The sequence below is a fragment of the Salmo salar genome, chromosome ssa10 (assembly GCF_905237065.1).
Source record: "Salmo salar chromosome ssa10, Ssal_v3.1, whole genome shotgun sequence".
Classification (NCBI taxonomy): domain Eukaryota; kingdom Metazoa; phylum Chordata; class Actinopteri; order Salmoniformes; family Salmonidae; genus Salmo; species Salmo salar.
This window is the reverse complement of record NC_059451.1, coordinates 83,940,816-83,956,480: the sequence shown is the minus strand read 5'-3', so window position 1 is coordinate 83,956,480 and position 15,665 is coordinate 83,940,816. Positions and strand designations below refer to the sequence as shown.

Here is a 15,665-nt window from a genome sequence, read left to right as displayed (position 1 = left end):
TACATACATTCATTCATCCCACATTGTCTTTTGACCGTACACGGTCTAGTTGCGCTCTCTTGTGGCTGTGCAGTTGAAGCAGCTGTATTAGGCCTATTATCTATGTTCTGTTAGAATGCACGTTTGGTGATTGTAAAATGGTTATTTTGGCCCACGCACATTTTTGGAACGTCACAAACACACACACACACACACACACACACACACACACACACACACACACACACACACACACACACACACACACACACACACACACACACACACACACACGAGTTAGAAGTAACCCACTAGAGGACAGTTGCAGTTAGCAGATGAGCACCAGAATTAGCTGGCCACTTTGTGGTTCTTTATAGCTCAGTTGGAAGAGCATGGCAATTGTAACTCAAGGGTAGTGGGTTTGATGCCTGGGACCACCCATATGTACAATGTATGCATGCATGACTGTAAGTTACTTTGGATAAAAGTGTCTGCTAAATGGCATATAACATGTTCTTCATGCTGAGAGGGTTAGACACAGACCCAATTAAGTAGCTTACAACTGAATGTGGTTTAGATAGATTTTTACAGTCCTGTTTCATCAGGTAAGCATTAAAACCAACAAATGGTTTATCCACATGCATTTTAATTCATTGAAGGCAATCAAACAGAATGGGCCTATAGAATGCAGTTCCATAGGACATTCTATGGAACTACATTCTAATTGAATCTAATCATTACTATGCACAACTCATTCGGCACAATTATGTGTTTTATGGATTCCAAAAATAAATATTGAGTATCGATCACAGGCATCAAATGGTAAAGAGAGAGGTATACACAGCAACGCAGACTGCTCACAGCATTACAGTTATATGGAGATCATTTAGCTTATCTATTTGCCCAGATAGACCCAGGTGGTGTTTTGGCTCAGGACCTTAACTGCTCTCTCTGAGGCAGAGTTCTGGCCATGTCCTTCTTGTGTAACCGAGGAACAAAATAGGTTTTGAAGGATTTGCTTTGACGTTGACATAGATGAGGGTCACATCACCATGGTTACAGGAGTGGCGTCTGCTTCCCAAAGTTCTTGCCGTCCAGGATGTTGATGTAGTCCTTCACCCATCTGTCTGAGGGCCTGGCACACACCTGTCTCCCCTTCTGAGTCTTAAACCTGAACATAGAAATACACTGTTATCAGCACAGCATAACAGTATGAACCCCATAGGGTTATCAGCACAGCACAACAGTGTGAACCCCATAGGGAAATGCACATACAAGATACCGTTGATACTCATGACATCTTTTTTTAGATTATGACGTGACTTGTGGCGCAGCGGTCTAAGGCACTACATCTCAGTGCTAGAGGTGTCACTACAGACCCTGGTTAAATTCCACACTGGGCACAATTGGCCCAGCGTCATCCACATTTGGCCAGGGTAGGCCGTCATTGTAAATAAGAAATTGTTCTTAACTGACTTGCGTAGTTAAATCAATAAAATTATCATATTTGAGAGGAAAATGCCCAACGTGAAAGTGAAGTAGTGAAAATCAATCACATGAAGGAGGAATATAGCACATTCTGCATTTTACAACAGAGGTAAACTCACAAAAAAGTCAAAACATTGAATTTGACCCCTGGATGATAAGAGGTTGTTGTGTATCTCGTGGATTGATCTCTAACACAGATTGCTTTGAGGATTCGGCCACTAACGGGTAACCCTAACCCCCCGTAACTATCCCAGTTACAGCATGATTGAATCAATGACTCTATGTCTGTCTGACACCTCTATTTCACAATACTTTTACAACATATCACTGTTTCTTTGACATTTCATTCCTTTCAATTCCTACATACGGTACGGCATCTTGAGTGTTTCTATCAAATTGTAATAAGCCTAACTCTCATCGCCACACACATATCCACTTACACACACATCAATAGCATAAGTACAATAGGGTTTACTCACATAATTGCTGGGTTAGAGCACTGCTGGCTGGTCTTGGTGTAACCCACCACTCTTCCTCTGGGTATCTGACGCTCAGCAAAGGTAAAGCAGCACTTCTCCGGCCCGCTTGACATTCGAAGACCTACACAACACACACTTATGGGTCAGTTTGGGTCACACACACACACACACACACACACACACACACACACACACACACACACACACACACACACACACACACACACACACACACACACACACACACACACACACACACACGCAGTCTTGTATAACTGACCTTGTGGAGACACACAATTCAGTGACCCATTCAAAATCCTATTTTGTGTTCCTTTACTATTCTTGTGGGGACTTCTGGTCCCCACAAATATAGTTAAACACTTCCACACTCAAACATACAAACATTCCAGTTGTCTCTTACCTTCGCTAAATGTGATGGTACTCAGTACAAGAACAAGCACAGACAGCATAGCAAGACGAGGGGTGAACATGCTGGCTCAGGTGGGATGGAGATTAGATGAGGAGAAGTCTGCTGTGAATACTGGTCTCAAGCTTTCTTGTCTGCTGTGTGGTGAAGGGAACAGAGGACCAATCTTTATAGTCTGGTGAGAGTGTTAGGGGGATATCCAGAAAGTGATAGTCTCGGTCACTTTTTTTTTTACATCTGATTGGCATTTAGTATGTGTACATGTGGGTGGGTTTCATCCCATGCATCAGTGTGTTGCCTTCTCCTGTTATGACATGCCTGTATTTCACTTCCCTTTTTCGCCATTGGTTTTTACACCAGAAGTACATCATTTGTGGGACTTTTATGTTCTATAGCCTGTTGATCTGTTGATCAGCAAAACTATTCTTAGAGTTAGATAATGAAAGAAAAACCTCAAAGTAGCCTATATAAATTGCACAAGAAGTATACATTTCTAGATTTTTTTTAAGGTATTGTTTCTCTTTATTCATTGTTGAATCAACACTAGAAATGCTACACTGAAAAACAACACTAGTTACTATTGATGCACCCGTGCGCCAATCTAAGTAACATAATAAAAAAATCCCCATCAAAATCCGTCAGTTTAAACTAGAGATATCTGTTTTTTTGCATGGGCTGCGTCTCAGTCTACCACATCCACCTATGTTGGCCTTCCGCATTTGCAGTGGAACCTGCCTGAGCTATACAAAGTCATATGACCACTCTATGGAAAGATGAGACGTCACGAACACAATGGTAAAAAAAATGTTATACCTACAGAGGTCCTAAAACTACAAGTCATATAGCTAAATGATCCATGGTATGACCATCTTAACCCCCTCCTAAAACTACAAGTCATATAGCTAAATGATCCATGGTATGACCATCTTAACCCCCTCCTAAAACTACAAGTCATATAGCTAAATGATCCATGGTATGACCATCTTAACCCCCTCCTAAAACTACAAGTCATATAGCTAAATGATCCATGGTATGACCATCTTAACCCCCTCCTAAAACTACAAGTCATATAGCTAAATGATCCATGGTATGACCATCTTAACCCCCTCCTAAAACTACAAGTCATATAGCTAAATGATCCATGGTATGACCATCTTAACCCCCTCCTAAAACTACAAGTCATATAGCTAAATGATCCATGGTATGACCATCTTAACCCCCTCCTAAAACTACAAGTCATATAGCTAAATGATCCATGGTATTACCATCTTAACCCCCCCCTCAAAGGCTTAGACTTTTACAGGTTAAACCTGGCCAATTTGCTGTGTGGTATGAAAGGGATACATCTGCAGGTTGCCATACATTTCAAGAACCTTTTAGAATTCTGAAGAAGCGTAGATGCTACGTCAAGAAACCCACACTTAACTCAAAGGTTCTTTATCAGGCAAGAGTTGTCCAAGGAATCTTAAGAGCTGATGAAGAACCATTAAGAACATTCATTTTTCTCAGATCTCATGTACTGTAATGCTGAAATAAATGAATATATTTTCTGTGCCAGGTTATATTTAGGCTATCTGGTATTAGTGCATAAACCTAAACTTTAGGGCTTAACTGTACGCGTGCCAAATAGCCTACACAGCCAATCGCCAAATAATTATTTTGGGAACGGGCAGAAAAAGTTAATGTCAATCCACAAAGGCAAAAAATACGCTGTCGAAGTTGAATTCAATAAGACAAAAGCTGCGAAAGGAGAGTTGAAAATAAAGAGAAGGGAGGGCCAGAAAAGTAATGTTTGGAAAAGATTTGGTCAAGTGGTAAAAGAGGATGATAGCGGTGCTGGTGGCTGTTATGTGTGATGATTGTGAGGTGTTATTCAAATTTGACTGTCACAGGTACTGTAGCCTATTCTACTGTTAGATGGGTTAAATGGAAACTGAAATCTGGACACTGACTGTAGGTCTATAACCTCTCACATAGCCTTAATAATAACTCTGGCAGAATGCAACGTTTCTTGCAGTAAAACTATACACCAAATGTAGGCAACATTTTTATGGGAACAGGAGTGGAGAAATATAATTTCTTTCTTTCTGCACCTTGAGAGAATGCAATGCACAGTTAGATACCATATGTAGAGGTGCTGTCAACCTAATAAAAGCATAATAAAAGCTGATAGTATTTCAACTACATAAAATATACCTCGAAGCCGAACTGAAATCTTAGCAGAAACACCTTGAGTCGTTGTCACAGCTTTCTTTTTCCTTACAACCGTTCAAACTGATGACATTTGGACATTTTGCACAGAAAATCTTTCCTGTTTTTTTTTATTGCATTATTGTATTTTCTCCCAAGTCCCTAAATGTTTTTTTCTCGTCGAAAGATGACAGTGAAAACTTGACTGATGTCAACTAGATTGAAGCATTAATTATATTGATGACATGATTCTGTTGAGCAATGATTTATTCAGTCTTCTAGGGCAACATTTAATGACAGAAGAGAAGCTACATGAATTTAATTATAGATAAATAGACTAACAAACAGCCTACCAAAATGGCGGAAATTATAAGCAGAAACATCAGGCAAAAACAAATCCTGAACCCCTTTCAAAAAATGGTTCTGCAGTCTTTGACTTTAGCCTATAGCGCATTTTCTGTGATTATGGTTAGGGTTGGGTGTGGGCCTCAGATTTTCACTTCATCACGTATAGTCAGGCGGTTGTGGATGGGTTATTAGCAATTGCAGATGGGTGCGGGTAAACAAACAGATGACCCACGCACCACTAACGTACAGTATATTGTGGTATGTAAAGTTTTACACAAGCAGGTGATTCCCCTCTTTATTAAAAGTCCTCCTATTACAGTGTTTCTACATGTCTTTCTGGTCATGCATGTAGAAGGCTTTAGTATAGAATTGCCGTTGGCACAAATTCACTGTATTTATGCCTGAATGTTGTCATTATAAATGAGAGTTGCTTTTTATTAGCAACAAATATGTGTTTGGTTGACTGGACACGCAATCTGCAGAACTCATTAGCATATAGGGCATATCATCAAGCTCGAATAAACAATAATAACCTCGAAAATTAGATACAAATTATAAGGCATGTGTTATTGGTTTGGAGGAATGCCATTATTATGGACCCTTCTGGTTGGCAAAAGATGCCAAAATGGCCAAATGTTTATCTCACATTTGGTCTTGTGTCTCTGTTTATTTGTTTTTGGTTTATGTTCACAGGGACTCCCCTCCTTGGGGTTTTCAAAAAAGCTCATTCAAGGGAATTCTGTCACAGCGAAGAGTGCTTTGTTGTTCATCAAGTGTAACATAGAACTCCCCTCTCCCCTGATATCAAAAAGCAGAAGTCCACGTCATAGGAGGAAAGTACACACAAGGTTTTACTTCCTTGTCACTTTTCTCTCTTTCTATGCACAAGTTGTTTATTTCCTTTCTATGTCCTATATAATGTGGCACTAAACACAATTATCCTGTGTAACACGAAGCTTTCATAGACAGTGAAGCTCATGAAATAGCTGTGAGCTGTGGTATGTTCATGGGCATGAGTTACACAACTTGAGGTTGTGAAAACAAATTCACACACAGGTACGCACGCACTGCTGGCTGGTCTTTGTGTAACCCACCACTCTTCCTCTGGGTATCTGATGCTCAGCAAAGGTAAAGCAACATTTATTCAGCACGCTTGCTATACAAAGACCTACACGACACACACTTATGGGTCAGTTTGGGTCACACACACGCGCGCACACACACACACACACACACAGTCCCTAAGTCCCAGTGAGACAGAAGGCTTCTGTGGTGTTTTCCACTGGAGGCTTGGCAAAGAATGACTGTTGGTGAATGAGACTCCTTCAGACATATACTCCACACTCAAATAAAGACACAAAGAGCCAGTGATTCAAAGAGGGAAAATATACTTTTTTTAAAGCAGAAGAAAATGAGCTGTTGAATAAGCTTAAAAAAGAGAGCCAATTCCCTGCCACATCACTCAGATAACGAGGCTACCCCAAAGCAGCATTCCCCACAAAATGATTTAAAAAACCATCAGTGACCATCAGTTATTATAGAGAACAAAATCAAAAGGATAGCAATGTGATGCATTATCTGTGGAGAGACTAGAAGCCATGGAGCATCATCATAACACTTTGCAAGCAGCTACAGCAGTCCCCCTGCCTGCCCCTTGACCCCCCTAGTCCCTGACTCAAAAACAGACCCAACCGCAGAGAGGCTGAGGGACTGGAGAGTCAGACCAGCACAGGGGAGATGTTATCTCTATGAGCTTCCTAAACCAGGGAACTGCAGCATCCTAAATATGGAACAGATCAATGCAAGATGGGCCATGTACTGTATTAAAAAGCACAAATATAAACCCTACCAATACTACTACTACTACTAATAATAATAAAGAGGCTTTAGAGCGTATAAAAGCAGCCAGGTGATAGTAAATGAGTAGAAACGCCAGGTGGGCATACATACAGTACATACATATTAAAGTACAGAGATATTCTGACTGACCAGGATCCCTCCATAACCTGAAACAAGTAAGCAGGTGTGTAAACGTTCGCCTCTGCTGTGGCCACAACCAGGAATAAGATCTATAAATACTGCACCATGCTAAAGGGGGACATGGGGTCGTCACATATCCCAAAGCCAGCTCTGCACACATACACACATCCCTTATCATCCTGTGATACAGCCAGCAATAGCAACAGTGTCAATAAGAACAGGTGAGAGAGTAAAAAGGTGTTGTCACAAATGAGGCAGGCATCAGTGCCAATGGTGTCTGTGTATGTAATGAGTGTGCAGGTGTGTGTGTTTGTGGGTTTTGGCAGGGTGGCATTTCATGCAGACTCATTGCATTGGCAGCATTTGAGATTGCATCGTCAGGGGAACATGCTTATCGCCCTGGAGACCAGGCTTTCAACCCAAACAGTCGGTGATTAAAATTCTTATTGAGGGATTGCATCTGATATCCTCACTACCCTCCCCCATGCAGAACCCCCACCCCCCCCACTCCCACCCCCACCCCCTCCTAACTAAGTTCCTCTTATCTAATCATATCAGGTGTTCCTCACTGCTCAGCTCTGCATAACAACCAAACAACCACTGAAACATGAGATGCCGGTCAGATTGGCCCGGAAAATATCCCTTTCAGATGTTATTTTCATACAATACCTCCATTATAAATTTAAAGTATTAAATGTGGGTGTTTCAACTCCCTACAAAGATGGTACGTCGACCATAGAAACCATTAGAAAGAGTTAGAAAAAAAGACATTATGCTGAGGTTCCATGAATTGAGGTTAAGGTAAGAGAGGAACAAACACACCAACACAGAGACACAGTAAGCCAGGCTACACTCTATATTCCATGAGTCAAGAGAAGTCTCATGTCACCGTTTTAAATCAAATAAAGAACTAAGTTTAGACGCTTCCGAGCCCAAAAAGTATAAACATAAAAAGGTCAGACATAAATGAGGCCTAAAAACATAAAAGTATCTAAATACAGGAAATTATTGATAGTAAGTCAATCATTGGTACTCCATCATCAGGGAGCTGATAGACCTCGAGGACCAGAGGTGATACATGGTACGGTGGCCTGTAGGTGTGTGAGTCTTTGGCTCAGTCCCTCAGGTCCGCATTGGGCCCAGTCCAGACCTCTGACACACACAACAACCACTCTCTTATCTCTCTCCACCAGGTTTTCTCTGGATCACATGACTCCTCTGCATCTGCTCCTTTATTTCTTCTTTGTTATGTCCATCCATTTCTTCTCCCTTTTCAAGCTCTGTCTTTCTCAGGCCTGAGTTCCTTGCCTTCTCTCTGCCTCTTCCGTCCCGGTTCTTCCTCCGTGGCAGTATAAAGGGTGTGGGCCTAAGGCTCCTCCTCTCCTGTGGACACAGCCAGACGCATGGCCACAGACAGGTGGTCAGTGAGGCCAGCCAGCTGGGTGATGAAGCTAAACTCTTCAATGTCCTACAGATGGCAACAGAGAGTAGGTACATGACATCATTATAATTTCATAATACAACATTATGGGATTACAGATTAATTATATCACGTTATCATAATACTAGATTACAACGCAGCGTATTTTAAATCCTAATCTTCTGAGCCATTGTGCATAATGTCCTTGAAAATATGGTTTATCTGAAAATGTATGTCACTCAGAATTCTTGCCATTGCTACATTTAATCACAAGGTGGCAGTTCAGTGCCATGATTCATAATGAGAAAAGCGAGATGTTGTTGAGCACAGATTTGCAACCTATGCAAATAAAGTAATTTGGTTTTCTAATCCTCTTTGCTCCATACACAAAATGTGATGAAAACATTGTCCTAACCCTAACCCTTCTTTCCCAATGTATTTGATCTGGCCTTGATCAGCTGTTATGCTGTTATGCTCAGTCTCCTTCTTTTGTGTGTTTCTACATCTCAACCTCCTTGGAATCTTGAGGGTATTTCGCCAGGGTTTCCATATTTGGCAATGAACGTACCACTTTCCAGTCCTGCTGCACCGCCTCACTGTAAAGGATGTAGTCGATCCTCCTCCCGTTGCCTTTCAGGGGGATCTTTCTGCCCTTCTGATTCGGACAGTGGTTTTTATTGGTAGGGAACACCAAGTATTCCTTCCTCCCCTCCTCATTCTCCATCACTCTATCAATGAAAACAATCAACCATTTACTTAAAAACACCTTAACGATTTCAACAGCCAGCTGCACATAACGTTCTGAAAACCATATTTTAGAGCTTGGTGAGAGCGGGGTTGTTCTATTGTTATTTTGCATACAACCTTCCCGCAACTTTCTAGGAATGGTACAGGTTAGTTGCTTGGCTTTGGAACATTCTCAGAACATTTAAGGGGAAAACATGTATATTTTCTTGGTATTTCATTACTTTAACAGAATGTTTCCTAAAAGCTCAAACATGGTTACATTTAATTACAATGTTGGTCATGTTTTAGGAATGCTCTCCATCCGGTTCAGAGAATGTTAAGAAACAACATTCTTCTGCGGGAATTTAAGCTCTTCAGCATAATGTTTCCCACAGGTTTCCTCGTGGTTCTATGTAAAGTAATGTTCTCAAATCTTTCAGAAGAACATTAAGAAACAGGGGGTGACAGGTAGCCTAGTGGTTAAAGCATTGGGCCAGGAACCAAAAGGTTGCTGGATCAAATCCCCGAACTGACAAGGTAAAAATCTGTCGTTCTGCCCCTAAACAAGACAGTTAACCCACCGTTCCCTGCTAGGCCGTCATTGTAAATAAGAGTTTGTTCTTAACTGACTTGCCTAGTTAAAAAAAAACATTTTTTAAAGAAACAATGTTGTTCTGTGGGAATTTCAGTACTTCTACAGAACATGCCACAGGTCCTATTTAATGTAATATATTTACTACATTCTGGGAATGTAAAAAAAAAACGGTGTGACTTAAGCAATGTTCTCAGAACGTTCAGCGAATGTATGGTTCTCTTTTATGTCAGAAAATCATAGGTTTGAATCTCACTGAAGCCGTAATAGACAGTACATTTTTTAAAATCTTTGCATGATTAATACCTAAGCAAATTCATTTCCATGTGTCCTACTCAATATGTCCTTGGAGTTCATAAGAGTTAACCCAGAATAAGCTAGAGGTGTTATTAAATGTGTTATTAAAACATTCTTTGAAAGTTTTAAGAAAGTTATTCAAAAACCTTTAAATAACCTTTACACTTAGTTCTTAAAGTGTAAAGAAAATGTTCATATATACACTACCGGTCAAACGTTTTAAAACACTTACTCATTCAAGGGTTTTTCTTTATTTTGACTATTTACTACATTGTAGAATAATAGTGAAGAGATCAAAACTATGAAATAACACATATCGAATCATGGCTTTCTCTCAACCAGCTTCATGAGGTAGTCACCTGGAATGCATTTCAATTAACATGTGTGCCTTGTTAAAAGTTAATTTGTGGAACATCTTTCCTTCTTAATGAGTTTGAGCCAATCAGTTGTGTTGTGACAAGGAAGGGTATACAAAAAATAGCCCTATTTGTTAAAAGACCAAGTCCATATTATGGCAAGAACAGCTCAAATAAGCAAAGAGAAATGACAGTCCATTATTACTTTAAGCCATGAAGGTCAGTCAATGCGGAAAATTTCAAGAACTTTGAAAGTTTCTTCAAGTGCAGTTGCAAAAACCATCAAGCTCTATGATGAAACTGTCTCTCATGAGGACCGCCACAGGAAAGGAAGACCCAGAGTTACCTCTGCTGCAGAGAATAAGTTCATTAGAGTTACCAGCCTCAGAAATTGCAGCCCAAATAAATGCTTCACAGAGTTCTAGTAACAGACACATCTCAACATCAACTGTTCAGGGGAGACTGTGTGAATCAAGCCTTCATGGTCGAATTGTTGCAAAGAAACCACTACTAAAGGACACCAATAAGAAGAAGAGACTAGCTTGGAACAAGAAAGATGAGCAATGGACATTAGACCAGTAGAAATCTGTTGTTTGGTCTGGAGTCCAAATTGGAGATTTTTGGTTCCAACCGCCGTGTCATTGTGAGACGCGGTGTGGGTGAACAGATGATCTCCGCATGTGTATTTCCCACCGTAAAGCATGGAGGAGGAGGTGTTATGGTGTGGGGATGCTTTGCTTGTGACACTGTCAGTGATTTATTTAGAATTCAAGGCACACTTAACCAGCATGGCTACCACAGCATTCTGCAGCGATACGCCATCCCATCTGGTTTGGGCTTAGTGGGACTACAGTATCATTTGTTTTTCAACAGGACAATGACCCAACACACCTCCAGGCTGTGTAAGGGCTATATGACCAAGAAGGAGAGTGATGTAGAGCTGCATCAGATGACCTGGCCTCCACAATCCCTCGACTTCAACCAAATTGAGATGGTTTGGGACGAGTTGGACCGCAGAATGAAGGGAAAGCAGCTAACAAGTACTCAGCATATGTGGGAACTCCATCAAGACTGCATTCTAGGTGAAGCCGGTTGACAGAATGCCAAGAGTGTGCAAAGCTGTCATCAAGGCAAAGGGTGGCTATTTCAAGAATCTCAAATATAAAATATATTTCGATTTGTTTAACACTTGTTTGGTTACTACATGATTCCATATGTGTTATTTCATAGTTTTGATGTCTTCACTATTATTCTACTAAAAAATAAAATAAGGAAAAACCCTTGAATGAGTAGGTGTTCTAAAACTTTTAATGGGTAGTATATAACCATACCGAAACATTTAGAGAATGTTCTCAGAATGTTATTTAATTACCTTCATATAACCTATAATTTCCGTCCTCAGAGCGTTAATAAAACCACCCAGGAAAACTTTCAGGGAACCAGAGTAAAACGTTGTCAGAACCTCCCTGTAACCTACAAATGCACATTCGTCGAACAGGTGAAATTTTCACATCTGTTCTCAGAATGTTTAAAAAACATAATTTTTTTACCAGTCAGGAAACAAATGGCTTTGTTCCGACAACCAATGTGAAACCAAAAACATGTTTCCACAATTTCCAAGGAACCAAAGGTGCGAGCTGGGTGCTATGTATTCTATGTACTACGTGTTATTATGTCGGTGTGGGAGTTGATACTGGTTGTTTTACTTACTTTTGCAAACTCTCTGGTGAACTGACCTCCTCGTCATAAAGCCCGCTGGTGTCCAGTAGTGTTCCTGTTCACACACACACACACACACACACACACACACACACACACACACACACACACACACACACACACACACACACACACACACACACACACACACACACACACACACACACACACACACACACACCTGGGTTAGAGAACAGCTGGCAGGGAGGAATTTGAGTTCACCTGACCAATTTCGAAATCTGACAATGGATGGCAGCTCAAAAGAACATGTAGTTCTGAAGCCTGTTTTCTCTGTAATTTCTCAAGAGCTCAACAATAACACAAATGGATGAACTGTAGTTGGGAAGAAAAAAAAATGAACACTCCAGTATCTTCCTCCTCTGTGACATAACAGATCTCTCCCCGGACCTCTAAAATGTTCATTTAGAGAATTGTGGTCAGCAAACAAATGTGCAGTACCAGTAATGAGGACCTCTGAGGACCTAGTCTTAGGCTAATGATGTCTCCCACAAGGAGGAGGGCGAGACGACATTTAAATGAGCAGTAGATGAGAAGGAGAACATGGTGACTCACAGTGATTAACATAACTCCCATATACAGTATCTACATGTTGGCTCTAGTGCACAATAAACTTGGCTAGCTTGAATATATGCCAGCATCCATCCTACCATCTCCCTGCCATCACAGCACATATCACTTTCCAAACATCACTGTGTGTCCTAGATAAACATTTCGCTACACCCGCAAAACATCTGCTAAATATGTGTATGTGACCAATACAATTTGATTTGATTTGCTAATGTCCCTTCTCCTTTAGATTCAGTTCCAGACCATCATTCTCCAGGTTTATGCCACTATTGCTGATGTCTCATAATCTATTGTACTTATTTTGATCTGCACAATGTGTTCCCAGATTTTCTGCCAAAGAGACAAAGCCTAGTTCCCTGACACAAGCACACCCACTCCCACCAGTACCAGCCCAAACTCCTGTCCACTCACCCAGAGCCCATGGCTTGTCCTCCCCTGGCCCCAGGCGACACGGGTCCTTGTACTGCGTAAAGAGGGAATGCTGCTGCTCCAGTTTATCTTCTGAAATGGAGGGATACAATGAGAAACAAAGAGGGGCTTGTCTGTCCAGATCCCCCAGTTATTAGTCCAGATACATGGAATGATAGGTACAACACCCAAACATACAATTTCTGCAGGATGTCAGAGAATAGAAGCTTTTCACACAGTCAGAGAGCTAGCTACCTGAGGAGCAGTTGTCGAAATTGAGGTCACCGAGGACAACATCAAAGGCCACCTGGTCCTCCAGACCCTTCTCCTCCGAGGGGCGGGACGTTGCCTTGCGGAAATCCGTCCCCCACTCCAAGAGTAGATCCAACTGCTCACAACGCACAGCTGCATCTCCTAAAGGACGTAGAGAGAGAGACAGAGAGAGAGAGAGAGAAATAGGGGGGAGAGAGAGATAGAGGGAGAGCGAGAGAGAAAGAGAGAGGAGTGTGGTTAGGGGGATGGAAATACAAAATGTGAGTGGCTTAGCTTTGGATGGGATTTTGGCTGCATCACAAGGAAAGAGGGAGAAAAAATACATAGAATGTACTCAAACAGTATTTACAGCACAGTGCATAATGGTCACTATGGGCTACTGGCTGGGGAATGGGGAGGCTCCCTGTGGCCAGCAAGGATGACCAAGCTACTAAACAGATCTGTGTGTGGGGAGAGCAGGGGTGGTCTGGAACCCTTGACAACATCTATTCAATGCTGATCATTTATGAGTCAACAAGACAATGAAAACATGGGTTATAAGCAGCAAAGGCCAAAATAAACAGAAGTAAAAGCAGAAATCACACACACACACACACACACACACACACACACACACACACACACACACACACACACACACACACACACACACACACACACACACACACACACACACACACAGAACAAGCAGTAAGAGGGGAAAATGGTACATGAAAAACAAGCAGCAATAGGAATGTGCCTCGTTGTAAAGATCGGTTTTGTACTGTGTAAAGCATCACCTAGAACATAATAAGACCTCTCTTGTTCTCTCTTCCCTATATTTCATTTGTCTTTAGAAATAGCCCTTGTTCTATAGTTAGCCCAGTGAGCAGACTCTCAGAGGTGTAGGATGCTCCAAAAATAGCAGGGAGATCTGTCTTCGAAAAAAAACGAGACCCAGAGACCAGAGGCTTTAAATAGGCCTGACTCTTAAAACAGTTTGAGCCCATCGCCATGGGAACAGAGCATGTGTGCAGAGCAAGTGTGTGGGTTTGATGCATCCATTTATCTGCTCTGAGGTAGAAAGCAGAGTAGGCTACTACACACACCATCCATCTTACACCATCTGTCTACTACTATTGTGTTCACACACTCGTGTACAATCACTCAGATCTCTCCCTATCTCAGTCTGTCGTCCCCACTTGCTTCAAGATCAAATCAAACTTTATTTGTCACATGCACCGAATACAAGTGTAGACCTTACCCTGAAATGCTTACTTACAAGCTCTTAACCAACAGTGCAGTTCAAGAAAGAGTTAAGAAAATATTTACCAAATAAACTGAAGTAAAAAATATAAAAAGTAACATAATAAAATAACAATAACGAGGCTATATACAGGGGTACCGGTACCAAGTCAATGTGCGGGGGAACAGGTTAGTTGAGGTAATTTGTACATAGTGGTAGGGGTGAAGTGACTATGCATAGATAATAAACAGCGAGTAGCAGCAGTGTACAAAACAAATGGAGGGGAGGGGTCAATGTAAATAGTCCGGTGGCTATTTGATTCATTGTCAATAAAACAAAGGAGTTGATTGTGGATTACAGGAGACAGCAGAGAGATCACGTCCCCATCCACATCGACGGGGCCGCAGTGGAGAGGGTCAAAAGCTTCAAGTTCCATGGCGTGCACATCACCAAGGACCTGAAATGGTTCCACCGACACTGTGGTGAAGAAGGCGCAACAGTGCCTCTTCAATCTCAGGAGGCTGAAGAAATTCATCAAGGCCCCTAAAACCCTCACAAACTTCTACAGATGCACCATTGAGAGCTTTCTTTCAGGCTGCATTACCGCCTGGTACGGCAACTGCACCATCAGCCCAACTCATCACTGGGGGCACACTGCCTGCCTTCCAGGACATCTACAGGACCCGGTGTCATAGGAAGGCCAAGAAGACCATCAAGGACCTGAGCCATCCGAGCAACAGCCTGTTCACCCTGCTCATCTAGCAGATGGCGACAGGTGTATCAAAGACGGGGACTGAGAGACTGAAAAACAGCTTCTATCTCCAGGCCATCACACTTTTGAACAGCCATCACCAGCAGGCCACCTGCCCGGTACTCTGCCCGGCACCTTAGAGACTGCTGCCCCATGTATATAGAGACATTGAACACTGGTCACTTGAACAATGTTTACATACTATTTGACCCACTTTATATTTATACAGCGCCGTGAAAAAGTATTTGACCCTTTTCAGATTTTCTCTATTTATATTGTTGATAGTGAATGTTATCAGATCTTCAACCAAAACCTGATATTAGATAAATGGAACCTGAGTTTACAAATAACAAAAAAATATATACTTATTCTATTATTTACTTTTAACAAAGTTAATGATGAATAAGTTGACTGTTTAT

The 15,665-nt window shown here is 41.5% G+C and overlaps 2 protein-coding genes across 3 annotated transcripts in view; both read right to left on the bottom strand.

Moving 5' to 3' along the window:
- Positions 1-608: 608 nt before the first annotated feature.
- On the bottom strand, positions 609-2,586 carry LOC106561115 (C-C motif chemokine 4). Its single transcript, XM_014124763.2, has 3 exons — positions 2,368-2,586; positions 1,947-2,067; positions 609-1,150 (listed from the first exon to the last, which is right to left on the bottom strand). Exons 1-3 carry the CDS (start codon positions 2,435-2,437, stop codon positions 1,036-1,038), a joined length of 306 nt encoding a protein of 101 aa, XP_013980238.1. The 5' UTR covers positions 2,438-2,586; the 3' UTR covers positions 609-1,035.
- Positions 2,587-7,732: 5,146 nt separating this feature from the next.
- smpd3 (sphingomyelin phosphodiesterase 3) overlaps positions 7,733-15,665 on the bottom strand; it is a 36,291-nt gene continuing 28,358 nt past the window's right edge. For both annotated transcript variants that reach the window (XM_014124358.2, XM_014124359.2), the window contains exons 4-8: positions 13,253-13,411; positions 13,001-13,090; positions 11,993-12,056; positions 8,880-9,039; positions 7,733-8,359 (exon numbers count right to left, since the gene is read on the bottom strand). In XM_014124358.2, the coding sequence (XP_013979833.1) occupies positions 8,258-8,359; positions 8,880-9,039; positions 11,993-12,056; positions 13,001-13,090; positions 13,253-13,411 (575 nt within the window). In that variant the 3' untranslated portion in view covers positions 7,733-8,257. The remainder of the gene's footprint in view (positions 8,360-8,879; positions 9,040-11,992; positions 12,057-13,000; positions 13,091-13,252; positions 13,412-15,665) is intronic.